Source organism: Hydra viridissima, unplaced genomic scaffold, assembly GCF_058129835.1.
Source record: "Hydra viridissima isolate aposymbiotic clone 2 unplaced genomic scaffold, HvirCarnegie_v1 scaffold_11, whole genome shotgun sequence".
Lineage (NCBI taxonomy): Eukaryota > Metazoa > Cnidaria > Hydrozoa > Anthoathecata > Hydridae > Hydra > Hydra viridissima.
The window spans coordinates 7,984,677-8,012,500 of record NW_028324310.1 but is presented as its reverse complement, the minus strand read 5'-3'; the positions used below and the strand labels follow the sequence as shown (position 1 = coordinate 8,012,500).

General features: G+C 28.6%; 2 protein-coding genes, 1 long non-coding RNA gene and 1 pseudogene across 4 annotated transcripts; all 4 read right to left on the bottom strand.

Annotated features, from left to right (window-relative positions):
* Window positions 1–733: 733 nt before the first annotated feature.
* On the bottom strand, window positions 734–7,849 carry LOC149882006 (uncharacterized). The gene is made up of 3 exons (XR_016444947.1): window positions 7,661–7,849; window positions 4,950–5,747; window positions 734–1,678 (listed from the first exon to the last, which is right to left on the bottom strand). It is a non-coding gene; the product is annotated as an uncharacterized LOC149882006 (long non-coding RNA).
* Window positions 2,027–4,483, bottom strand: LOC149882007 (uncharacterized). The gene is made up of 3 exons (XM_090066646.1): window positions 4,162–4,483; window positions 3,879–4,088; window positions 2,027–3,803 (listed from the first exon to the last, which is right to left on the bottom strand). Exons 1-3 carry the CDS (start codon window positions 4,387–4,389, stop codon window positions 2,310–2,312), a joined length of 1,932 nt encoding a protein of 643 aa, XP_089922772.1. The 5' UTR covers window positions 4,390–4,483; the 3' UTR covers window positions 2,027–2,309.
* A 2,302-nt stretch (window positions 7,850–10,151) lies between the features above and the next one.
* On the bottom strand, window positions 10,152–18,546 carry LOC145191197 (uncharacterized). The gene is made up of 7 exons (XM_090066645.1): window positions 16,741–18,546; window positions 14,354–14,542; window positions 12,782–12,857; window positions 11,828–11,862; window positions 10,989–11,647; window positions 10,536–10,880; window positions 10,152–10,431 (listed from the first exon to the last, which is right to left on the bottom strand). Exons 1-7 carry the CDS (start codon window positions 18,316–18,318, stop codon window positions 10,407–10,409), a joined length of 2,907 nt encoding a protein of 968 aa, XP_089922771.1. The 5' UTR covers window positions 18,319–18,546; the 3' UTR covers window positions 10,152–10,406.
* A 1,960-nt stretch (window positions 18,547–20,506) lies between these two features.
* On the bottom strand, window positions 20,507–24,372 carry LOC149882005 (52 kDa repressor of the inhibitor of the protein kinase-like; annotated as a pseudogene). Its single transcript, XR_016445076.1, has 2 exons — window positions 24,121–24,372; window positions 20,507–23,592 (listed from the first exon to the last, which is right to left on the bottom strand). The product of XR_016445076.1 is annotated as a 52 kDa repressor of the inhibitor of the protein kinase-like (transcript).
* Window positions 24,373–27,824: the final 3,452 nt, after the last annotated feature.

The window sequence follows — 27,824 nt, the reverse complement described above, 5'->3', positions numbered from 1 at the left end:
ATTTATGTTACTAAAATTGCTCTTGCAATCCACTAGCAAAATCAACTTGATAAAAAATGAACTTTGATTAACGATGGTATTCTTCTGGGACAGAGTTTGGCATATTAACACTGTTTGTTTGCAAATTTCAGTTGCGAAGAGTATGTTCAGCTTAAAGTGCTTTATACCGTCGTGTTTATCAATCCTTAGTTACATTTAAGATTGATGAAAATGCTTTTATTTTTCCATATATTACTTTTAAGCATTTCTCTATCGATTTTTACAAAGACCTGCTAAAAAGTCTTAGACAAACCAATCTATTTTTTCTCGAATAAGTTAAGTGATTGGTTCAAAAGATCCAGAGGACCTGATCACACTTTTTTAACTAGAAACCAGATCACATTTTTTTTTTCAGATCAAATGAAATTTCGGATAGCAATACGTATTTATCACTTTACCGGTTCAACTTAGATCCCTTTGGGAGTTAGGAACCATTCAAAATTTATTTGCACGGAGAGGCTTTCAAACTAAAATATGGTTTAATCAATCGATAAACCTGGTACACTTGATTTTATTTTAATCGAACAAAAAAATGTCTATTGCTCAGCAACATTATTTCTTTTTCAATGGCTTTTTAAAATTACAAATTGATGTTTCATAAAATACGTCAGATAGACCCAATAAAAAATTTAAACAACTTGGTTCGCGACTCAAAAAAACAGTAAATGTTGCCATTCATTGTTTTAATATCAAAAGTTTGTAACCTTAAAATATTCTTAGTAATCCATCTTTTCTCAATTTGAAAAAATTTTTAATTTTATAGAGCGAAAGAAAAAAGTATGAACTTTTATAGAGCTTTTTTTTAACAGCCATAGAAACATGTGGCAACTTGTTTTTACTTATAGATGCGTTACATGCATGCTTTGCTATGTTGTGATTGGACATACTAGTTTACTTGAAATCTTCAAGAAAGATCGCAAAACAAAGCTAATACTAGTAATAAAATATATAAAAGATATTTTGTTTTTTCTTATATCACAAGATGGAGTAATCAACTTGTGATGCGATTGATGATTTCAAAAAGATTGTGATGCCATTGATGATTTGAAAAAAGATAGTCCAAAATAGTAAGAATAATCATAATTCCTTACTAGATATTGTAAAAGAAAGAAAACCATTTGATAAAATAACGTAACTTAAAATGATTATTTAAAGCGGCTACGCGGAAACATCGTGAAGAGAGATAATTTATCAACCTGTTGTGCTCAAGAATTATCAACACTTGTTCTGCTTTTTTTTAAATGCTACATTAATTTAAGGTGAATTCGATAGTGATACGAAATTCCAATTATGTGACTAGCTCTTTTTAGTTAACAAACTTTGTTATTCTATTCTCATTTTTAAAACAGTAGCATCTAAATACCGCTTGCAAGACTTATGGCAAAAAGTAGTTTTAAAGAGAAAAAAAAAAGAAGTTTTTGATTTACCAAGTTTAACAAGCGCCCAGGCGCTTATTCGATTTTTAATCTGAACGAAATACTTGCAGCAGTAAATGACGGCCTATTTTTAGCAATTTTCTCTTCATTTTGATTTAAAGCTACATGAATTATAAATGTTGTTTAAATGGGGCGTTTATTAGAGGATTTACAGTAATATAATGGTAATAAAAGTAAAAGGATGCTTTTTATTACGTAAGTCGCTATCCACTGTGAACCAGAGAGACCGCCAGGTTTTATGTCGTGGCACTCATGTAAAACCTTTTGAACATTAAAGTATTTGTCCTGTAGGTTTCGAAAAGTTAGTTTTTAAAATCTGGACAAAGTGCTAAAGGTCAAAAACGGGGCAAAAGGGTAAGCCTGAGGGGGTTTTGGCCCATTTATAAAATTAAAAGTCGTTTTTTTTTTAATATTATTAAATTTTTGGTTGTATCTGTTACATCAAATTGTTTAAATTTTTTAATATGGAAATTGTACTCTGAAAAAAATAAGCATAAATGTTTTTATTTAATTTCATACATAAATAACATCTACAACAGCACAGTTATAAATATCTGTAACAGTACATTCATGCCAATATATGTATACACTTATGATTAATATGAATTTATATACATCCATTTAAATACTTAAATAAATGTACACACAGACATGAATATACATATTTTCCTAAGTATGCATAAAAATATATACTTGCATATTTATTTATCATGTATAAATGTATATATGTTTATATATCATTTACATGTATATATGTGTACACACATATCTGTGGATTGATAAAAGAAGTATATATATATATATATACAGATATAAACATAAATATAATCAAAATTAAATTCTTTTTGCTCCAAAATCTACCACTGCTGATAATAGCCTGTCACCATGATCTGGATGCTCTTTTTGCCTCTTAAATCTATTCCATGTTGGTTTAAACTTTGCATGAATACTTTCCCCACATTGTTCAGCAAAGTTTCCTAATCCTTTGTTATGGTATTCCACATATGGCTGTACATGACACAGTAGAATGTGAACTTTCCATGTTGTATTAATTTTTTTATTTAAATTTAATGCAACCTCTTGTGCAGAAAGAAATGAACTTTTTAACTTTGTTATTGCTTCTTTGATGCCAGGTTGTAACTTGCTAGAAAAACAACTATTTTTTACATTACGAAAATCTTTTAAACACTGAACAATTGGAACCAAACATGTAAATGACTCTAACATTTTTATTTCAAGGGAATCTAAGTTTTCTAATATTTTGTTTGAATTATTTCCGTCCCAGCCTCTACCTTGATAGCCTCTCTGAATGACATTTTTCGACTTTAGCCAATCATCAAATCCTGGCCAGACATCCAACAAAAAATTTCCTAGCAGTGAAACAAAACCAATTAATAAATGAAGTTCAGGTGGAGGAACTAGTTGCTCAATTAATGTATCTGGATCTAGATCAATATACAAAATTCGAGGATTAATGCAGTTCATGAAGTCTTTCATGGATGATTTAACTGATTTATTTTCTAAATACTTATTGTACCAATAATCAATGCTGTCAAGAGTTCGTTTTGTCCCTGAATCTAATTTGGATATTCCCTCACACCATAAACAAGCTCTTTTCCCAGAATGCCCAGATAAGCCAAATAATGCATTTCCACATTTTAGGTCAAAAGCAACATAAAAATTGACACATTGCAAATTTAACTTTTCTATAATTTGCCTCAAATTATAATTAGATTCAGGAATGTCTTCAACAATAGCTAGAAATTGTGATCGTTGTACACCACTATTCAAAAACTCATCTGAATCATCATTATTCTTATGACAATCAAAGATATTGATAATCACTTTAAAAAATGAACCACCACCATCCAATGAAATTCTTATAAAGGCTGAAGTTGGATCTAAACCACGTAATTTTAACAACTCTAGCACAAAATCTGATGTATTTTGAACATAAACAAGATCTCTTAAAGTTACATGTCCTATACTGTCAACAAATGCACACTTCTGTACATAGTAGTAATTAGAAATATAATCTTCTAATTCAGAAAGACGACCAAAAATATTAGGCTCTATGGATAGTTTACTTCCTAAACCTTTGCGTAGAGTAGCAACCATCTCTTTTGTTTTTCTATTTGACAGCTCTAGTACAACCTGTAATTGCTTGATTATTTCAAGGGAAAGCTGCTGGATAGAACTTCTTTTTGCTTTATTTTCTGGTGTGCCAATTGTGACTTTAAGAGGATTTCCTCCTGTAGACAAACAAAAAGTAGATCCATCAATCAAATTTTCTGAAGCCATTTTACTTTTTATGATTCCAGAAGCAACCTAAATATAATTTGTACTAAAATATAACTTTTGTAGTTAATATTTATGTACTATCACCAAAAACTTTTTTTTTACCTGCTCAGGTTGAAGAGAACCTAGTAGGAATGCTAATGAAATAATATTAGTCACTGCACTGGTGGGTTTACAGTTATGAGGATAACCAGGTGCAAGATATGTATAGCAAAAAGAACATAAGCTTGATTCAGATTTAGGTAAATTGATTGTCTCATCTTGAAGAGTGGCATTGGCACTGGAAGAACTTCTCAAAAGAGTTTTCCACTCAACCTAAATAAAGGAACTTTTATGAAAAAGAAAGTAAGAATAATAAAAATTAGGACATAAAAATCATTAAATATACTTTGGCTACTTTAGCTCCCCATTCACCACGAGGCGAATCTCCCTTTTTAAGTCTATAAAGATTTCTTCTGCACCCAGAACAAACAACTGATGTATAGCATTCGTTTTTCATCGAATATCCTGGAAAGATAAACAGCTGAATTTGTTCCTCTAAGTTTTTATTCATCTTTTTTAATGATGTAGATCTTTCGCCATACTTTTCCCAGCAGCAACAACAAGTAGAATTCATAGTTATTTAAAGAAAATACTTATAGCAATAAGATTAAGCGATTGAACCTTCCGAAATTTAAAACTATTTAACTACCGTACTGAACTATTTTCTCCTTTATGAAATATATTAGTTTAGTTAAAATAGGGGGTAAATTAGGTAAAGTTTTATGTAATAATTGCATTAGTTAAAAGTTTTAGATAAAATAAAAATTAAAACATTTAATTTATTTTTTATTAAAGTTTTTATTATATAATTATTAAAGATGCATAAAGTTGGATGCATTATACTAAAAAATAAATGTTATGAAATAAATTAAGAAACCTCCTTTATAAAAATTTTTTTTTAGTGGTTTCCAGTGATAAAAAAAATTTTTATTCAATTTTTTAAGTTAGAGATTTGGCAAAAAATTAAAAATTTTTACTACAATTTTAGAATATAGTTATATCTAAAATTGTATGATAGCAACGCATTTTGATTTCAGAAATAATTTTTTTTGAAACAATATGGATAATACTATCACATAGTAAGGATTTGGTTTGAGTGCCACGACATAAAACCTGGCGGTCTCTTTAGTTCACAGTGTATCTTAAAATGTTGCATAAGTTTCTTTAATTTTTCTAGAGCTTTCTTAATCGTTACTAATGACCAAAAAAAGCGAATACTACAAGAACAAAATTATGTATAAATTATATGAAAATCTAACATTTTACGAATGACTTCACTTTGCACATTTGCATTCAAAAAGTGCAAAGTGATTCTTAAAATTCACAAATTCACACTAAATAAGTTTCTGTAATTTGAGTCTAAAAAGTGAAATAAAGCAATACTCTTTTACAGTTGCACTCCCATAAGCTCTGAAAAATTATCCGGAATCATTTGAAAGTTAGAGTGGCGCCATCATGGTATTTAATTAAGATTTTGCTCAGCACCACTTTGCTTCTACATAGTTTGTAATAACTCCTGTGGGAGGGTCAAAAAATGCAGTGTATTGTTGTCTGTATTACGTAGATATGATAAGACTTGTAAGTTGTTGTAATTAGCAACATATCATTTCACAATTATACCAGGACGAATCCATCTTTTTACAATAGGAAGCAATATGACGACATCACGATTCGCAGTAGGAAAAACAAACCTTTCTTTGTCTCTGGCACATAAACCCTTGATATTTCTATTGTTTAGAAATTAATTGTCAAGCTTCGTATTTTCGCTTAGAAAATAAAGATTCGTCAATTTCCATAATACATCTTGGTCTACCATTTTTTTCTGGATTATATATGAAATATAGTACACAAATGTCACTGCAAAACTGATTCTGTCAATAACTGAATGGCCGCTTCCTATTCTTAGACAGTCCTCGGCTTAACATGGTAGGCCTATGAAAAAATTTTTCAAGTATTAAAGTTATATTTACAATAAAAGTAAGCAGTTGTTAACAATAATTATGAAACTAAACATAAAATCAAAAAAATATATTAAAAAAGTGCCTCGCTTGCCTCAAAATTTTATTAAAAAGTGTGAAAAAAACAAAAACTTCAAAACACAATTTCTCAAAAAAGACAATAAATCAAAACTTCAAATTTGGTAGGGTAGTTCTACATATGTATAAAATTCATTTGTCATAGGATTTTTAATTTTCCTTCCCTTCCTAGTTCAGATTATATTGACTTTTAAACTAGAATATGTACTTTTGTAAAACTCTGGCAGATAAAACCACATTGTAGCGCCCCAAAAAATAAAAATTTAAAAATCTTATAACAAATGAATTCTACATGTATGAAGAAAATATCCTGAAAATTTCAGCTTAATTGCTTAATTTAAACTGGAGATATCGTGTTTTAAAATTTAAAAAAAAAACTAAAAATCTCAAAATGAGAAAAATCAAGTCAAAAATTTAAAATCAAAATTTACGTCTAAAAACACTCCTTAAAAGCTACCAGTGCTATATGAATCAGTTTTTTCAGTATTTAAGTATCCTTTATGAAGAGATCTAAGTTTTTTTCTTTGCTTTTTGCATATTGAAGTTGATTTACGATGCTTGTTTACAATTTGCTTTTGTTCCTTTAAAACCAGTTTTGGAGTAGTCAATGATCCTAACAATCCAAAGTAACTTAAAACAGATTTTACCCCATCTCCAACATCATTATAATGAACTACTGCAGAGTTTACACAAAGGTCAAATGTTCTTCTACTTACAAAAATGTTTTTAGGACAACAAGTCCATAAAATTGAATGAAATGCTTCATTTGAATTTTGGGTTTGACCATGTAAACATTTTCTTAGCAAATTATCATCAAATAAATCTTTAAAAATAGGTTTTATTATATTATGAATAAAGATAGGCAAGTTAATTTTGTTAGTGTGAGTATTTGTACCTTTAAGCTTATCTAGATGCCACTTGCACCAGGAATATTTATCCCTAGGACACATAGAATGACAAATGCTATTATCACTAAAATTTGTGCTGTGCCACAAAACTGCTCCTATTGCTTTGATCATGGTTTTGCTTAATACATTTTTTTGATGTATAAACAGATTTATAACATTCGCATGACTCACATAAAAGTTCTAAATTATGGGCAAATCCCTTTCTCTTCTTTCTGTTATCACTGAGAATTATTTTTTTATGGCCACATTCCGGACATACTAACAAAGGTTGAAATAAACTCTTAAGTATAGAGAAATTAACAAATAAAAAGTAATCATCTTCCTGTCTTATTACTTCACTCTTGGTATTGAGATTAGTTTGATCTATAATTAGCCTCTTTTTACTTATGCTAGATGTAACTTTTTCTGGTGAAATATTTGAAAGATTTATTCTTGAATGTTTGTTTACAGGAGGCTTCTTCTTTCTTTTTCGTGAAAAATTTTGTTTGTTGCTTTTTCCTGAAGACATTACAATTATACACCAGTACAACTTGTTTGATTTAAATCAAGAGTTGAAAAATTCATAAATAATGATTTTATACCACAACTAATGTACAGTTCATTATGACAATATGAATAAGAAAATGTGACTTGAAATTGTGAATAAGAAAATGTGACTTTAAAGCATGATCAAAAACATCTATATAATATTGGAAAAAGAAGCTTCACAAGTTTGTCATTTTGGCCATCGAATTTGGGTAAAAAAAAGGTCTTAACTTTTCGTTGCTATGGCGTTGCTAAGGTAAATAAACAAACTAGCTAATAAAATACGTTATTTTAAACCCTTTTAGTTTGGTCAAACCTAAATAAGTTATATATCAGCAGATAGAGGATAAATTTTTACATAAATACAATATATTACCTATTTTTTCAATTTTTGATCATAAATCTCTATTTTTCATAGGCCTACCACCTTAAGCTAGCACTTCTACACCATATATGTAAACATAGGCGCGGAGTTCACGGGGGCAACAGGGGCACTGGCCCCCCCAGAAATTTACACTAATAATATATAATCACGGATAATTACGGGGGCGAATAGATATTCTCGCCCTCATATATCCTGCAACAATTCCAACTGTGGTTTTTTTTACACTTAAAGTTCTTTGGCAACGAATAATGGGATATCTCAAAATTACGTAATCCACTGTCCGTAAATAATTTTGTTGCGTGCATTGTACGGCACATACAATATAATCAATAATTTCTGCCAGTAAACCACTTTAATTGACAGATATATATATATATATATATATATATATATATATATATATATATATATATATATATATATATATATATATATATATATATTAAAAAAGTGTAATCAGGTCCTAAACACGACGGTATAAAGCACTTTAAGCTGAACATACTCTTCGCAACTGAAATTTGCAAACAAACAGTGTTAATATGCCAAACTCTGTCCCAGAAGAATACCATCGTTAATCAAAGTTCATTTTTTATCAAGTTGATTTTGCTAAAATCTGCCAAATTTTAGTGACAAACTCAATGACACTCGAGCTATGTAAGCGTCTTTTTTCTGTCCCCTTGGATAAAAACATTAAAGCACATTAAATATTATGAACTAAGTGTAAGAATAGTATTATGTATAGGGTCAACACAAACAGGCAACAATAACAATAAAGAATAACTTTGATGTAATGTGATGAAAATTATTTAACATGACATAATTTCACTACTTTAAAATTACTGTTGAATGGTGGCTGTGTGTCTGTCTTTGCCTTAGAAAAGAATTTTTTTTTTATTGGAAGTTTTATGACATAATTTTTGCCTTTGTGGTATGTCTATAACATAGGAAAATTACAGTGAAAAAATTACTTATAACTATTTAATGGTTTTAATCGTTTAATAAAACATTCATTAGCTGGCCTTATAAATTGATAAAGAACGTCTTAAAACTCCTAAAACATATGAATGTAGGACTGTGATAGTTGCAAAGATTCATAATTGGAAATAAGTATAATGTATATTTAAGATAACTTACATTTCTTTTTTGAAATTTGTTCTTCTTGTGGCATTTAGTTGAAAGCTTGCACAAATGTCCATAATATAAACAAAACAAAATTTAAAAAAGCAATGGATTAACTAGATAATATCTTTTTGTTTTTCATGAACCCGCTAATATTTTTGTCGAAAAGTTTTTACGACACGAAAAAAAATGTTTATAGAAGAGACAATTAGGGATTATCGGGTTTATGCCAATTTTATCGAATCCGAAGAAATTCATCGGGTTTACGATTTTTTAAATTTCGATCGGAATGAGTTTTATAGTAGTGACTCCAGGAAGGACAAGCGTATTTTCTTTTTCACCATCAATGCGGAGTATTTTTGGCCAGGTTATTAAAATCAATGTTTGACCGACAAATCATTTTAGGCCTGAAAATTTAACGGAATGCTTGTCCTGATTTTAATGTTAATCATAGCCTAATGTTAATCATAATTGGTCTGTGATCTTTGTTTTGCAGAGCCAGAATACTATGGCTAAGAGGCCCTTTTTATCAAGAAGCTAGTCCGCAACCCAAACGCTAGGCAGCTCAAGTACACTATTACTCCACAATTGAGAAGGCACTAAGCAACTTTGGACATGCTCATCCTACATATTAATTTTCTTTGATCATAGAGGCCACTGGCGCCAATATTTTAGGTTACTTTTGCTAATTTATTTAGTTAAAACATCTGTTCAGAATCCAATTTGTTTCACCAGAAAAACCGATATAAAGAGTTTTCAACCTTTTATAAAATGGTGGCATATTAAAGTTTCTACTCATTTGAGACAAATTTTTCTTTATGATAATTATCGAGTAAATTTAATTTTCTAATGAAAACTATAATATTCTTTTGACTCTTACAATCTCTTGCAACATCTCATTTAAAAACATCCAAAAACGTCGATATCAATTTAAAACAAGTGTCAAATGAATAATTACACTATTAATTTTATTTAAAATTTATTTTAAAAAATTACAACAAAATTATAAAAACAGCAGCTTAAAACAAATGATTCCAATAAATTACTTACTTTTTCATAAAAGTTATATGTATATATACTTATTGAAACACGCACCCCCTTAAAATACTCGCAGAAATGTTCAAACTTTGCAAATTTGCCTAAGTTTAATGAAATAAACGAAAAAAACAACTTAAGAAAGAACCATTTAAGACAGGAGCAAAGTTTTTTGCGCAGTATGAAAAAAGCTCCAAGATCTTCTTTAAATTGAAAAATAAACGAATTTAAAGATGAATTAAAAACAGAAATAAAAAAAATATCTTCCGTAATAGAAAGAATAGATTGCCGCATACAACGAGCATATAAGATAAAAATACAACGAATCTTTTCAATGCAAAAATAATTTTATTTGCCGTTTCCGGACGTTTATAACAAACCATTGAAAGAATACCTTATATGACATAAAATCATTTCAACATGAACATAACTATATTTTTTAAATAATTTATAATGATGCTATTCAGTTCCATTATCAAATTTTTTTTTATCGAATTAACAGTTTTGGGTTTTATAAAATTAATATCTTTGAACATAAAAAATACAAAAACAAAAAAGCGTAAAATATCTGGTTTAGAACTTTCTAATTTTCTTTGATCTTGAGAGGACTAAAGATAAATTTATTAAACATTCAAAAAAAAAAAAAAAAAGAGTTTATGATTTTATAGACCATCTGTAAATTAAATACCTATTAACTTAGAGATTAACTCACCTAGATCTTTTCATATTTTGACGGACTTCTCGAATTTTGACCTGTAAACTCCAACGCGTGGGAAAATATTCTTTATATTTTAACTGGAAAGCTACAGTTACAGTTTCTGGAGGATAAAAACCATGCTGTTCAAAAAGTGATAAGACAAGATTACGTCTCTTATCTAAACTAACTCGCTTTGATGTTTGAGAAGTGGAAAAGTTTTGATAAGTTGCCACACCGTTTATGTTTTCACTTGGGTTTTCAACCTCAATGCCATTAATTGTTTGTGAAGAATTAAAAAAATTTTCTAAAACGGGATTACATTGTGCAACCTGATCGTTGGAATCAATTTCTCCCAGTAGTCTATTAGAATAAAAATGTGTAAAAGTATTTAAACAGTCTAACAGAAAAACAACCACAAATAAAATATGTATTCAAATAGTACAACTTAAAATTGTTGTAAACACTTACTTTTCAATTTCTTCAGGTTTCTTTTTTAAAATGGATTTTTTTGACGGACTTGAAGGTGTATGAGGAGGTTTAACATCATACAAATCTGCACCCAATTTAGTCTGAGAATCACAAAAGCGAATTCTGGGAGTGGAGATGCTTTTTGAACAAGAAATCTTAAAATCTAAATTCTTATTTTTGCCACGAAGATCTGTAGTTGATCCATTCAAGCTAACTAACCTGTTGTCTAAATTAAAAGGAAGAATTGTGCTTTTTAAATTGTTGTTTTGTTCCACATTGTTACATAAAGTAAGTTGCTTAGTTTGTTCCTCAGTTTCTGATTCGTCTTTTTTTATAAGTTCAGATATTGAATGAAAAACCTTATTTGGAGTAATTGAGGGAGAAACCTTTGATGTAATTTTTACAGGTAAGCAAAGCAAATTTTCATTTAAGGTAGGCGATATATTAGAAATATGCTGTTTTTCGAACATTATAGCTGCTCGTTCATGTTCATGTTCCTGAATGTCCTGAAAATCAAAACTAAATGATTTCTTTTTGGTGATTGAAAAATTCTTAGTAAAATGAGTTGTTTGAGAACATGGGATTTTTGCATCGAAGTCCAAAGCAATATTTGAATCTTCTTTACATTCAAGTTGAAATGACTCAGAAATATTTTGTTTCTAAACAAAAATAAAAAAAACAAAAATAAAAAAAACAACTCTGTTTCAATTTTATTTAATGAAATTTCAAAATTTCAAAATTCTACTTAAAAAGCAATTGGTTATCAAGTTATATCTTTTTTAAAATAATATTTAAAAATCAATTCATAAAAGTTGTAAACTTTATAACTTAAACTCTACCTTTTCATAAGAAATTGCATTGTGTTGGCTATTATCTAAAAAGATTAAAAATCACCTTTGAAAAAAAGTAAATTTAGTTAAATAAGTCAAATCTATTATTTTCAACACAGAATTTAAAATAAACTCTAGTAAACAAAGAGAAAATTATATTCATTATAGACCTCAGTGATTTTATGACTTAATTAAGAACTACTCAGTGATTTTATGACTTTGTTAAGAACTACTTGATGCACATAAAATCATTATGCACAAATATTTTATAAGCATACAGTAACAAATTAAATAGTAACTTATCTATGCTATTGCATGTTGCCAAATTCTCCATTACAAAAAAAAATATGAACAATAAAATGGTTGTTACTTAATTTGTGTATTAAAAAGTCTTTTGGATTTTTACGAAACTTTAATAATGCAGTGTCAAACATTACGATCCTTTAAAAAGATAAATTAAGAAAAAAAAATGGAACAAAGTTTCACTATGCTTAAAAAAATAATTTATAAACACATTTTATGATCTTTTTATCTAGGTTCAAATGTAAAAAGAAAATCTCAACAACAGATTTTTTTTTTGAAATAATTTTAAAAGATTAAACACAAAAAAAAAAGGAGAAAGACAAGTTAATTAGAAATACTTAATGTAATTTTCACTTAGTATGTTTTAATGTAAATTGTGCATAATCAATTTCCAGATTAACTTTAATTACTATTATCATACTGTTAATGTGACATGTTTATATAGGCTTTCTCATATTCCAAAATAGATATAGCATCTAATTTGGGATGCCTAATACACAAATATTAAAAAATTTATAAAAAATTTAAGGTATATAATAAATACAGATTGTTTCTATATTAAATGTTTAGATATAATAATAAGCTTGAAGTAGGGCTTTCTAAAAAAAACCATTCCAAATTAGACCACTCTATGGCTTTGTTACAATAAAAAATTCTTACCAATTTCTTTTTTTTTTGATTTGTCTTTAGTGGTCCATTTCCATTCAGGATTGTTTTTGTAGTGGGCATTTTTTACCTTAAAAAGATATATAGTTAAGAAGATAAAATATTTATTAAATTTTAATTTAAAGACCTACCTTTTTTTTTTTTTGCATTATAGGAAAAATATTTTTCTGAAAATAAAATCAATAACAATTTGGCTCATTACTTTTTTACTAACTCAGTTTTATTAAGTGCATATAAAACGGAGCTGGAAGTTTGAAAAATTGTATATATCAATGATCACATGTGTTTATGCATCTACATGTATTAAAGTAGTTGGTTTGAGAAGAAAATAGAACAAAAATCAATTTAAAACTTTCTATACCCCATTTTTTTAAAAAAAATTTTCCAGGATGTTTTTTTGTATGCACTTTACAAAAAACTGAATTTATAAAAAGGTAATGAACTTGTGAACTTATTTGGACCATATTAGTTGCAGAGAAATACTCTTCCCAACATGCAAAACAAAAAAAAAAAAACAAGTAAAAAAAAAGAACATATCATGATCAAATTTGGCAACATTTTTATGATATTTTTAAAAAAGAACAATCTTGGTTAACTTTTTATGAAACCACTCTATTATTCCATAACCTTTGTGTTGCTTTTTATATATAATAAAAAATAAAAAAAATAAAAAAAAAGTTATATTCATGCTTTATTTAGTTGAAAAATCAGTTAAAACCACAAAAATTAATAGAATATTTTAATAATTTCATTTACAGTTTTAATTTTAATGCCACATATTAGGAGCTCAATTCAGATCACAATTGATTTAATGACAAAAAATAATGGATAAAATCAACAGTTTTAAAAAGTTTATACAGAAATTTATTTTTTAATACTTTATTGGACCTCCTTTTACTTTGATTACAGCTAACAAATGTTTGGGAATTAATTCTACTAAAATTTTGGTCTCTTTAAGGTCAATTTGATCCAAGCTTTCAAGATTACATCTTTCAGATCTTCTTTCTTTCTATATAACCTATCTATGATCTAATGGCCCAAAATCGCCCATAAATTCTCAATAGGAGTAAAGTCTGGTGATTGTTCTGGTCATTCCATCACTTCAACAGTATTTTCAAAAAATCATTTTTGTGATTCCTTTGCTCTATGCTTGAGATCATTGTCTGGCTGGAAGGTTTAATTGTTTCCTGATCTTTATCTGGCAGAAGATTTGAGATTTATTTTTAGAATGATTCGAAGGAGTTTTTCTTTAATTGAATGATGTTTCTATGAATTGATTCAGTAGTCTTTCTTTATGAACTGTTCCAAGAATAACAGCAGTTGTACCAACTAAATTATACTTTTTTATTATGTTTGAAACTGTATTTTAAGAGATTTGAATTTTGAATGAATTTTAAGATTTGAATTTGATCAAAATTCAGCATCTGTTATTGATTGTATATGATAAAATAAAGAATTCATCAAAAAATTAAATCAAAATTTGTTTGGTCCATTAATTTTTTTGCTCATTGTATAAAAATATATACAGTGGTTTCAAATAAAATCAATATTAAAAAATATTCTTACATCATCAGCTATTTTTTTGTATTTAAGCTGCTCATCTTGAGTACTGTTATACCACATTTCACCAAGAATTTTTGACACAGTTCTGTTATCTTGGTTTGGGTGTTTCTTATGGACATCTTTACGATGTTTTTTACTAAATATCATGAATGCATTCATAGGCCTGCGTATATGATTTGCTACATGATTAAGCTAAAAAAAAAAAATTTAATACAAAATAGTTAACCCAGGTGGTCAATTTGAAGGGACATGCTAGTTTATCTTAATCATTTGACTTCATAATCGTAAAAAACTAAACACTTATTTATGCCTGGGTTTTTATTAACCTTTTAATAAGTAAACACATCAACATTTATGATTAGTACATAACTTTCATTTTCCTTTTTATATTTCTTGAATTAAATGTCTGATAAAAATCTCTTGAAAATGTGCTTGCAACCACCATGATAAATTTTGGCTTACTCCTAATATTTTGTGCAATCCTTAAAATTGGTGTTTGAAAAGAATTTTAAAATATCCAAAACCTAAACTAACTGCAAAACTTTTACTTACTTTACTTTAAAAAATTTTTAAAGAGAAGATGTTACACTAGTTTATAAAAATATCTGTTAAAACATCAGTAAGATGTTGAAAAATATTATCAAAAAGGCTGAAGCAAAAAATATTGTTCTTTTTGTTTTAATATTCTTGAATGAATGTACACATAAAATTATAAAAATAACTGCTGGAATAAAAAATCATATTTCAAATTTTTTCTCTTGAACAGAGGAGTTATCACAAGTTAATCAATAAAAGAAAACAAGATCACTTTTCATGCAACATCTAAACAGATTTAAAAAGATTTGCCTTAAATGGTATTGTAACGTGGCGCCCTTCTAGAAAGTAAACCCTTTACGCCATTCAGTTTTCTCAAGTACTGTTTTACTTTTGCCATGGCAGAACAGTATTCTAATACAGCTATAATTTCAGTAGATGCAGGGCAACAGTTTGTTAAATGTATTTTAAATGGTTTGACCTATTTGACAAGCAAATAACTTCAGAAATGTTTGAAAAGTTGAAAATATTTTAGAGCACAATAGAAACCTTAACAAACTTTGACATCAATTGCTCTAGAGTTTTTAAATTATTCATTAATAATTGACCTAAATAGCCATACAAGCAAATATGGGTATTTAGTTTAAATAATTTTCTGAAGCGAATGGGAAAAGTTTTTTTAGAAATTAGGGAAAAAACTTTTGGTTTCATAGATAGCAATTAAAGGAAGTTTGTTGATAAACTTAGGTAAAATATTTGAGGTAATTCAAAAAATATATTTTTTCCTTCTTGGCTGAATTAGTCTTAGATTTTAAACAGATACTACATACACTTTAGAGCACCTTAATGAAAATTTGTTTACAAAAAATTGTTTAGAAATGCTTTTCTGACACTAAAAAACAACTATTATGCAAAAAATTTAAGATTAATCCAAAATTTACCCTGAAAATCAATAGCACACAAAACAATACATCAGCAGATTTTAACTAAATTAGTAATAATTTGGCACATAATCATTTATATTACATATATGATTACTTGACATATTAGGAATGTTAAGATTCATGTTATGTTACTGTTAGTAACATAACATGAATCCTAAAGAGGCAAGTTAAACATTTTCAAAATCATTCCTTTTTTTTTTTACAAGATCAATTAGATATTTTTCTTTAAATGTTTGTTAAATATTAAAGTAAAAGAAAATGTTGTGATTGTTCACTATATAGATACCAAAAAATAAAAAAAAATCAATAAATAAAAGTTCATTAATATTTAACATGACCACTATTAAACCTCCACAACAAAATCCTTAAATATTTACTATAACTAAGTTTTAAATAAGTGTAGAAACCAGAGATTATGTAGATAAAAAGTACAAATTAAAACTTTTTTTTTAAAACTATTATGACAAATATCATATAACTTATTTATATTTATCATTAAAATTTACATATATATATATATATATATATATATATATATATATATATATATATATATATATATATATATATATATATATATATATATATATATATATATATATATATATATATATATATATATATAATTAAGAAAAACTTCTGGGGGATAAATTAATATAGAAACAAAACTAATATTAAGAAAAAAACAGAATTTAAACCTTAATCATACAGATTAAAAACCCATCTAATAGTTTCATTAAGTAAAAATATTAAAAAATAAATAGAAAACACCTGTTTAAACAGACTTATCTAACTTAGAAACTAAAAAACTGCTAACAAAATGAAAATTAAAAATTGCTTTAAGCAAACCTCAATTAAAACAAAAAAAAAACTTGACTCTTTAAGATAGCTTAAAAACAATCAGAACCTAACCTTTTTTTGTGCAACTTTTGTTGAAGCCCATTTTGATGGATTAAGCCCAAGATGTTTGATTTCTTGATCTCCTGCATTAGTATTACAGTTTTTAGTAGCTGAGTTTGTTGACTCATTACAATAAAAAGGTTTAGTGAAAACACTCATATTTGAGCCCAAAGGCATATGATTAGCAACAGAATTGGATACAGAAGTAATACAAGATGGAATACAAAAAAGAGGCTTTAATGCTTGAACAGCAACAGGAGAAAGTGAATTAACAACTAAAGATGTTGATGGATGAATTGGTGAAAAACCATCTACTGGTGGTAGTTTCTGGTTTCTGAACAATAGGTGACTAGTTGTGTTAATATTACTATTTGGTGACAAACTTAATGAGGATTTCTCTTCTTGCATTAATGAAATACCAGAGTCAGTAGGTGATGTTTTTGGTGTACTTTGAAGTGCTAGACTAGATGGAAGAAAAATAACATGCTGAAGTGGACTATTGCATGAGGCTCCAGTAGGTGACATTGGTTTTCCTGGTGATTTATTTAATGGAGTTGATGGTTCAGAGAAAGGTGTAGCACAGCGACTTAAGGAGATAAGTGAAGATGCAGCATCAAAATCAGACTCATCTAAATGATGATAATCATAAGATGGGGTAACACTGTGGTTACTTAAGTTATCTGGAGTAATTGAATCTGAAGCTCGTATCCTTTTTAGATCATATTGTGAAGACAAATGACGCGAGCAAAATCCTTTTTTTTGGGATTCTTTGTCACAATTTGTTGCTGAACAAAGACGCCTCCATTGTTTACCATTAAATTTTTTACGAAAACCATCTTGCGCAACAACTATTTCTCCTTTTTTATATAAGGAAGGGGTCGGAGCTCGACTAGATCGAGAACCATTACTCTGTGGTGTTAAGCAGCAACTTGAGGAAGACTGCATTACTGATACTTGGTTTGAAGTTGTAAAAACTTCATCAACTTCCAAATCCATCTCCATTTCTGAAACAGCAGAATCAGTTTCTTCATTATCATAAGTTTGCTTTAACTTTTCAATAGGAGCATTTAAGCAACGTATATCAGTGCGAGTTACCCATTTAATATGGTTATCCCCATTATGCAAAAAAAGTTTAACTTTGTACTTTAGAGGTCTATCTTTAACTTCAAGAACTTGTGATTTAACAAATATATCCTCTTCTTTATCTACACGAGAACATACAATAGACCCTACTTCAACTGCATTACGGTGAGGAGCAATGTTAATAATAACATCATCATTGCCATTGGTTAAGTCAAAAACATATGGAATAGAATCATCATTATCGAAAACAACTTTTACTTCTCCAAAATCATTTAGATTAGTAACTACTCCAGGTATATATCGATAACCTTGTTTTCCAAGTATTTCACTACAGCAAAGTTTATAAGCATTTTCAATTTTCATCTTCTTTGGTGATACATTTTGCTTTTCACTCATCCTTGTTTGCGACTGTGAAAATGCTATTGATGATTGTGATTTTTGTAACCTTTTATTCTTGTATAATAATTTTGAATAAGTTGATGGTACTAACTCACCATAGGATAACATTATTTATGTACTACAAGAAAAACCATTTTAATTCTTTTCAAGCTTTTATATATATATATATTGTTGAATGCATAAAAACAAAAAAAAAAAAACAAAAAAAAAACAAGCAGTTTAAACAAAAAAGCATTTTGAAATTTCAATTTATGTTAAAATGATAATTATCTTTCTGGCAAGAACACCCATATTGCTTCGCGCCTGGAGTTTCCCAAGTGACGAAATTCATGAATGAGCAAACTCAGTGAACACTAATTCGGATTATTCTGTAAAACGATTGGTTAAATTAAAAAACGTTTCTACAATTTAATTGGTTAAAAATTTTCACAGGTTGTGGTTTTTGTCGTAAATGAAATTTTTGCAAACTTTGCAAAATACTAAAAAGTAATTTGGGTGTAATGAAAAACTGTTAACTTTTTAGTTTTTAAATAAATTACTTTAAAAAAGTTTTCCAAAGTTATAATTATTAAAAATTATTTTTCATTTTTAGATTTTTAATTTTTTTATAGTTATGTAGCCTTGTCTTTTTCTTCTTTTTTTAATACTTATATCATTTACCTCCGTTATAAAAATGGATCTTGTATTTTGGGATTTCCCTTTTGCAACTTATATGTCTGAGCATGCCCTAAATGTTTTAAAAATTCCATTCATAAAGACATTTTTACACAAAATGACGAAAAAGATGATGAATGAAAGCATGGTTTAAACATGTTATTATAGTGTTTACAAGTTCATGAGAGAGGGGGAGCTCTTGATTACAAAGCGCTGACGTTACTATATTCTATGAGGATAAAGTATTTGCTACTATATTCTATAAGTAGTAAGTTGTTACTATATTATATAGGAATATGGTAACAAAAGCTCTTGGGTATATTACTATATCTCGTAAGGATTTACCAAATTTTACCAACTCCTAGTAATACACTGAATGAGTATTTTTATTTTCCAGAGAATTTCGTTCAAGAAGAAAGTTAATTTATAAATAGTTTTCTTTCACAAAATCAATATGTTGATTCAAATTTTCCATTGAAACAACATGGTCAATAACTTAAGCCAAGAATTATAAGTTAAAATTTCCAACATAAAAACGTATAAAACTTTTTTCTTTCAATAAATAAAAATAATATTAGTGATAATTAAAATCTATGCAATAAATTGTCATACTTTCGGTTAAGTATATAAATATAAAAGCTGCTAATCAAATCGTCAACCCAAATATCGTGATTTTTCAACGACCTTTAAGCAGATATCTAGGAGAAATTTTTCATTACCTTGAGGAGGAGATAAGAGTCACCTAAAATGTGTTTAATTTTTTATGTGTTATTCTCCATACCGTTCTATAGCAAGCACGTATAAATTGATAAAATGTTATGTCTTATATGACCTGTTGTATGCTTTCTGTTATAATCTATTCTTTGTCTTTTTTAAAAAAAATTAAAGGAAAAGTGTAATTGAAAATGACTTTTTTAAAAGCTCTTTATTATATACAGAATTGCAAAAATCCACCAAATCACTGCAGGGGCGGATTATTTCTCCTTCGGCAATTTTTTTTAAAAAAACGACCGCCCCCTGGCCCCATAAACCAATTTCTCCCAGACACTAAAACTCTCAGATACCAAATAAACACTATCTATCCTCCGTTAATTATTCGTAAACTCTCCTTCCCACTCGGATTCATACTTTTAAAAAGTTTCAATTTCCGTTTAAGTTTTCACTTTGTCTAGGCGTGGGGGGCTACCAACGCATAGCTCCCCCAATCGAACCACCCTATTTGCATGATTTGAAATGACTTTTTCTTGATGATAGCATACCTTTATAAAAATAAGAACACAATTTCTATAGTAATTTTAATTAAAATAATCTTAGTGATGTTCAGATTAAAATCAGCGCTACCATCATCAGCGCATTATATAGCATCAGCGCTAACAATGGTCTTTTTTTATTTGCCAATTTTTAGTCAATTTGAGGATTACTATTATCATTCATATATGGCTAAAGACACTTTTCTTCTGTCAAATAATGGATTTAATGGAACTTTAATTAATCAGCTTAAATTAAACTATTTAGTTTTTTAAACTATTCATTAAGTTGCAAAACGAAAAGAAAACCAAGAGCTTTATAATTAAAGACAAATTTTTTAATTGAATATAACAAAATATATAACAATAAATATAACGTAAAGTTTATACAATCTCTGAATCACGGAAGTGTTCATATTCTCACGAAACGTTTAACCTACGATTACCATTTCTTTGCACTAATTTTTTAATAACTTCTTGAGTATCTGGAACTATATCTCTATGTGTATACATCAATGTTAAACCATTCAAACGATCTCCAGACATAGTTGATCTTGACCAGGTTTTCAATCTGCGAAGACTTGAAATAGATCTTTCACAAGAGCATGTTGTCACAGGTGAAGTTGCTAATAACTGCAAACAAACAAAAATGTTGGCAAAAGTTTTTATACATGAAATTGACTTTAGAGTATCAGACACATTGTTTGGAATGGGATTATTAGTGGTAGTCCAGTATATCTCCCAAAGACCACACTCTGCTTCTAAAGCTAATGGATTTGGCAAATCTTCAGAAAAAAAATCTGAAAAAATCTTAAAGCTCTCCCTCCAATTATTTTTTTTTCTGATGGACCATTTAGCAAAGAAATTATTTTATCAGGGATAATACTCAAGCCGTGGAACAAAGTTAAATTATCATTGCCAAACCTATCAGAAAGAGCTAAATCTAAGTGATCAACTACAGGAATGGTTAAAAGTCGTTTAAAATATTCTGATGTATTCTCAGCTGGATGATTATCGCGGTGGATTTGCCTACCAACAGCTCTTTTTCGACATTCATCAACCCCAATTTGTTCAGCAATAACTTTGGCATCAAGATAACACTTATCATGAAAACTATCAATTTTGTTTTTAATAGCAGTAATTCTATTAGTCAAACAGATAATAAGATCTATACAGGTTTGAATATCTAAACTGCTAGATTGTAACATTTTAGTAACTACATGTGTTTCATCGAAAACAGCTCTAGTCACAACTAAAGAAACAATAAATTCAAAGGTAGTTATTAATTTAAATAAAGATGTAGCTGTTAGGGAGTCTGCCCCAAACTTATTTCTGTCATTGCTTATAGCTTCAAGGGAATAAACTATTGGAACATACAATTCCTGAAATGTGTCTAACCCATCTATTCTTTCAAGCCACCTAGTTCGACAAACATCTCTCAGCTTTTTTTTTTTTTATCAGGACAGTGTTCTGAAATCATTGCCTCAAGGATAGAATTTCTTTTAATAGAAAGATTAAAATAATAAGAAACCTCTTTTACGTGGTTCATTGTATTACAGAGAAATGGAACTTCACAAGAATTACACACAGCTAAATTCAATCGATGGCTAAAACAATGAGTGTATAAAGCCTTATTGTTTAACTTTAAAATTCGTGCAGCAACCCCCTTTTTTGTTCCAGCTACAGCTCCAGCACCGTCATAACCTTGGCCTCGACAATTTGTAATATCTAAACCTAGGGATGCAATGGTGTCTAAAATGTTAACAGACAAACTTTCCCCATCTAAACCATCATTGTTGTGTATGAATTTAACAAAGTCTTCGACAATGTTATTACTACTGTCAACATAACGCAACACTAAAGACATTTGTGATTTGTTTGAAACATCAATGGCTTCATCTGATAAAATAGAAAAAAATTTGGCAGTCTTTATGTTGGAAACAATTTTATCAGAGATTATCTCACCACAACAGAATATTATTTCATTCTGCATAGTTTTTGAAAGATATGATGCATTTTTCTTGTGGTTTTTTAGATGATTTTCTAATTCAGTATCACCACCTCTAACACGATAATTAAGAATCTCCATGAAGTTTCCAACATTACAAGAGGTACTATATTGGCCAATTTCTGAGTGATACTGAGAGTCATCATTATGACCTCTTAGAGCAAGTCCTTGACGGCCACACAAAATAATAGTATCAATTATTGGTCCAAGTTTTTTTTTATTCTCAGATATCTCTGCAAGGGTGTTTTGATCTATGATATCATAAATAGGTTTTGTATCACCAGCAGCTTGCCTCATAACATCATTAAAAAGACTCTGCGTTTGAGAATGCAAACCGTTAATGTTTGGATCACAATGGCGTTTTAAGGCTGGGAAAGCTTCATTAAAATTTTTCAGTGGTTCTTTAAATAACACTGAATACCTTGTAATTCTTTGTTGGAAAATCATCTCCAAATAATACACATGGCAAGCAAAACCCACCATTTAATTTTTTAGAATAACAAAGCCAAGAAAATGTCTCTAGCCATTTGATTGAAAACTTTCTATTGTTTTTGCCTTGTGGAAAATTGAAAGAATTATCTGGGATAAACACATTCTTTACTAAATGAAGAATTTTTTGACGAAACAGAATTTTGTTACATTGTAACTCTCTTCGTAGTTCTCGAAAATTTGCAACATCAAATTCGTCAAAAGATTTATTAACAAAATCAATTGAGCTTTCAACATTAGGTACAATCAAGGATTTATTAATATCACCATTGAAATTATCTTTTGCAGACAAATCTAATTCAGATGTTGTTGAAGATTTAGTAGCTCCTTTAGAGGATAAAAAATTCAAAAACAGTTGCTTTTTTTCCTTTGTTGGAGTTTCATTAAACTTTTTTAATTTGGCTGGCATCATAACAGAAAAAAAATTTCTTTTACGTGACACTTTTAAATCATAAACAACAAGCGGTACAAAATGATTTGGTGTAAAAGCAACCCCTGATGGTAACTTACCTACCTGACAGAACATTATATGTATTACTTTGTTTCTTGTTGGCTTCAACTCGGTAACCCTTGGTTTTATTATTCTGTTAAATGCAAAAAAAAAAACGATCAAGTCCAAATTCAGGATAATGACAAAAAATTTGTGAATTGACAACAGATGAAAAACCTAAGATACACATAAAAGATGACCATTGACTTTCAAAGCAATTATTACTTGCTTCCGACCGAACACATTCTTCATTTTTAGTGATATCTTGATCAACAACAGTTTTAGACAATGTCATCTTTAAAATGTTATCATAAGAAAAAAAATTATATTTACCACTGTTAATTATATCATTAAATATTGGATGCTTCGAATAAAAATCAGCATTAATATACAATTCCATTGAGGCGAGAACCCTTAAAATATCCACTAATGAATTACTTCCCACAATAACTAATGATACTGAGCTGTAGAGACAGTTACCAGATGAAGTTGATCTAAAATGAATTTAAAAAATGAATATATTTTTACATTTAAAAATAACAATACTTACATATGTATATGTGGCTTTATTATTATGGATTTCTTGATATATATATATATATAAATATATATATATATATATATATATATATATATATATATATATATATATATATATATATATATATATATATATATATATATATATATATATATATATATATATATATATATGTATATATATATATAAAAGTAGCTTTTGCAGTTGAATTCTAGTTCATATTCAATAAGAACTATAATTCAACTCAATCAATATAATATTGAAAAATTATTTTATAATCTGTAAAACTGACTTATGCTTTGCTAGCAAAACATGAACAACATGCTATGCATATTAAAACCTCTGATTAAACAACTTAATGTAAATAAAGCAGTATTGCTTTATACATAAAACCTCTGATTTAATAACAATAAAAATAAAGCATTATTTCTTTATTTACATTAAGTTATTTAATCTGAAGTATAAGCAAATAATAACCTACAGAATAGGTACAACTTTATTTGATTTTGCATTTTTGCTTAAGTATGCTTTTGCGAAGATATTTCGCTTTAGATGAACTTGATTAATTAATTAATTTAAGTTTTCTTCAGTTAAAAAACACAGAGAATCAACTTCAAAGGACAACTTCTTGTTAATCTCCTCGAGAGTAACTATATCGTTTCTCTCTAAAGCAATTCGTACATTATCAAAAATATTAGACATCTTAATGTAGAAATTCGAAAAGAGCAAAATCCCTAACCTAATCGGACAAATTTGTTTAATTTCCAGACTTTTTATGCCTAAATTATAACCCAATCGACCCAATTTTAATTTAAGTAACCATATTTTCTTTATTTCCAGATTTTTTAAGCATCAACTAAAACCCAACCGGCCAAATTTTAATCCAATCAGTCTAATTTTTATAATTTCCAGACTTTTTAAGCCTCAGATTAGGCGAAATTTGTTTCGCCTTATGCATGAAAAAGCCATTCCGCCTAATCAGAGTTTTTGACACTATCGCTCATTTGCACGGTTTGCAATCAGAGTTGTTACGGCATAATATGTCTGGCAGATCTGTCGACATATTTTTAGACATATTTTACATAGACATAAAATATGTCAGAATTATTTTTCTGTCCTCTTACTTTGACATAACTTTATGTCTGAAACATTTTCTGCCGACATAAAATATGTCCGAAATATTTTTCTGCCTACCAACTATGACATAATTTTATGTCTAAAACATTTTCTGCCGACATAAAATATGTCAGAGACATTTTTCTGTCCACTTACTTTGACATAACTTTATGTCTGAAACATTTTCTGCCGACATAAAATATGTCCGAAATATTTTTCTGCCTACCAACTTTGACATAATTTTATGTCTAAAACATTTTCTGCCGACATAAAATATGTCAGAGACATTTTTCTGTCCACTTACTTTGACATAATTTTATGTCTGAGACATTTTCTGCCGACATAAAATATGTCAGAAACATTTTTCTGTCCACTTACTTTGACATAATTTTATGTCTAAAACATTTTCTGCCGACATAAAATATGTCAGAAACATTTTTCTGTCCACTTACTTTGACATAATTTTATGTCAGAGACATTTTCTGCCGACATAAATTATGTCAGAAACATTTTTCTGTCCACTTACTTTGACATAATTTTATGTCTGAGACATTTTCTGCCGACATAAAATATGTCAGAAACATTTTTCTGTCCACTTACTTTGACATAATTTTATGTCTAAAACATTTTCTGCCGACATAAAATATGTCAGAAACATTTTTCTGTCCACTTACTTTGACATAATTTTATGTCAGAGACATTTTCTGCCGACATAAATTATGTCAGAAACATTTTTCTGTCCACTTACTTTGACATAATTTTATGTCAGAGACATTTTCTACCGACATAAATTATGTCAGAAACATTTTTCTGTCCACTTACTTTGACATAATTTTAGGCCTGAGACCTTTTCCGCCCGACAAATTATGTCAGAAATATTTTCTATCCACATATTTTAACATAATTTTATGTCTGAGACATTTGCTGTTTCTTATTTTAGAAGAAAAAATCGTACAACTTTATTGCTCATTTTAGATTAATTTGACGAGTAAAACAAAAGTTTCGATTTCCCCTTGTTAGAATGTAAAAACTTAGTCTCAAACTTAGTTTTTATTATTGAATGTGGTTTTTATTATATGGCGTCCTGTGCCGCACTAGAAATTATGTTAAGTAGAAAGGAAAGTAGAACTTTTAAAGGGTCGAACCATTTACAGCATAAATTCTACGATCTAATCGTCTGCAACATAATAAAAATAGAAAATAATTCTTTGTCAGAATATTTATATCCGTTCCATGATAGGTCGAATAATTTATGGTCGAAGCAAACCTTATTAAAAATATAGTTTTTCACCAGCGCGGCGTTTCAGGTTAAAATAGATTAACCACAGGACGAACGACAATTTAAAGCAGCGGTTAGAATACAATTTTAGCCGTAAGAAAATATCTGGCCAACGTTTATCTTTTAATTTAATCGAACCGTCAGAATCGTTTTTTGAAGAGTTGTGATCTTAACCGAAAATTTACTTCAAATAAAACAAATATCAGTGATAATGTTTGGTTGTTAAAATTTTTTTTTTCTCTTACACTTTTTCTAAAGAGAAAACATCCCTTTTCAGATTGTAAATGATACAACGCAAGCCATTAAAATGGCAATTAAATGCCTTAGAATCAAATATTTGTCTGCTCTCCTCAACAATCCACATGGCATTACAGGTTGCTAATATTTGGAAAATTGGCTTTTTTTTTTTATCCAGTTGTATTTTGTGGCCTTTTACCTTTATTTTGGCATTTTGACACAGAAAAATTTAAGTTCTTGAAAAAGTATTTGTTTTGGAAAAAAAGATGAAATCAATTTTTGCTCCTCAAGAATTTTTAAGGATAATAAAAAACAACTTTTGACTTCCGATCCGAAGATTAACTAGTTGATTTCATTGATGAAATTTGTTCAAAATAAAGTGACAGAATCGTTTTGAAACAGCCGCGATATGAAAAAGGGCATTATTATGGCATTTTACATTCACGCTTCTGGCATTTCACATGTAAAAAATGTTGGCAACACTGAAGTTAATTGTCAATTAAAACGACTAAAATATGACGACTTGGAATGCTCGCTTCCACGTTTGAGACATTAAAACGATTTTCCTAGCCGCATTAAAAAAACTCTTGATGCTGGAGTCTTTTGACCCAAATGCAATTCAGTTGTAGATTTTTATATCACGGCCGTTTAATCTATTCTCAAAATTAACTTTGACTTTTTGTGCTAGAATTTTGTCAAGTATTTTGCTAACACAAAATCTAAAAGAACTTTATTACGTTATAAAAAAATTTTTTTTTTGTTTCGACTCTAAAAAGGTTTTCAGAACTCGATTCTTGCACTGGGGCGCCATAAAAAATTGACTAATAGAAAATGTGAAACGTTTAGTTTTTTAAACAAATTTTATTTTATCAATCAAATCTAGATTATTTTTTACCACCATGATGGAGTCTAAGAAATCATTTGAAATGCGAGTACGTAGATGGCTATAAACCAAAGCGAATCCAGAGAAATCACGTTCAACTTTTACGCTGGAGAACGCTGCACCGTAAACTACTTGCGAGATTCCATAAAGCCGATTCCATTTTGTTTTCTGGTTTTTCTTCCAGTACGCAAGAATGTTGAATTCAACGTCTAATGACACTCGCGGTTCATTAAGAGTCCATTTTAAAATTAATTGACGAATATCTTGATCTGACTCTAAAGCTGCATTAGCAATATCTTGTCTGGTTCCTCCTCCAGTATATTCAATGAAACGGCGTACTTTTTCAGCATAAATTTCTTCTGAGTTCATAGGAATCATCTCTTCAGAAGTATTTGAGGAATATGACGCATTTAATTGTATGGATTCTTCTGTTGATGAAAAACTTGATTGTTCTCGTTGAGTACAAAGTTTTTGATGAATTTTGATTAGCTGTATAATTCCTCTATTCAACATTTCTGTATTAAACAGTTGATGACCCGATGTAAAGCAAAATCTAGGATCCATAACTAAAGCAGCAATAAATGCTTCACATTTAAAAAAAACTTGTTCTCGTGTTTTGATTGCGTTGGTCAGTAGCATTTTTAATCCCAAATCACCTGCTGGAACGTCT

Coding starts and splice junctions, on each gene's coding strand:
- LOC149882007 (XM_090066646.1), bottom strand. CDS start 4,389: ATGAATTCTACTTGTTGTTGCTGCTGGGAAAAGTATGGCGAAAGATCT. Junction 4,089..4,161: donor GGGGAGCTAAAGTAGCCAAA/GTATATTTAATG, acceptor TCCTTTATTTAG/GTTGAGTGGAAAACTCTTTT. Junction 3,804..3,878: donor GTTCTCTTCAACCTGAGCAG/GTAAAAAAAAAG, acceptor AATTATATTTAG/GTTGCTTCTGGAATCATAAA.
- LOC145191197 (XM_090066645.1), bottom strand. CDS start 18,318: ATGTTATCCTATGGTGAGTTAGTACCATCAACTTATTCAAAATTATTA. Junction 12,858..14,353: donor ACAAAAAAATAGCTGATGAT/GTAAGAATATTT, acceptor TATCTTTTTAAG/GTAAAAAATGCCCACTACAA. Junction 10,432..10,535: donor CAAAATATGAAAAGATCTAG/GTGAGTTAATCT, acceptor ATTTATCTTTAG/TCCTCTCAAGATCAAAGAAA.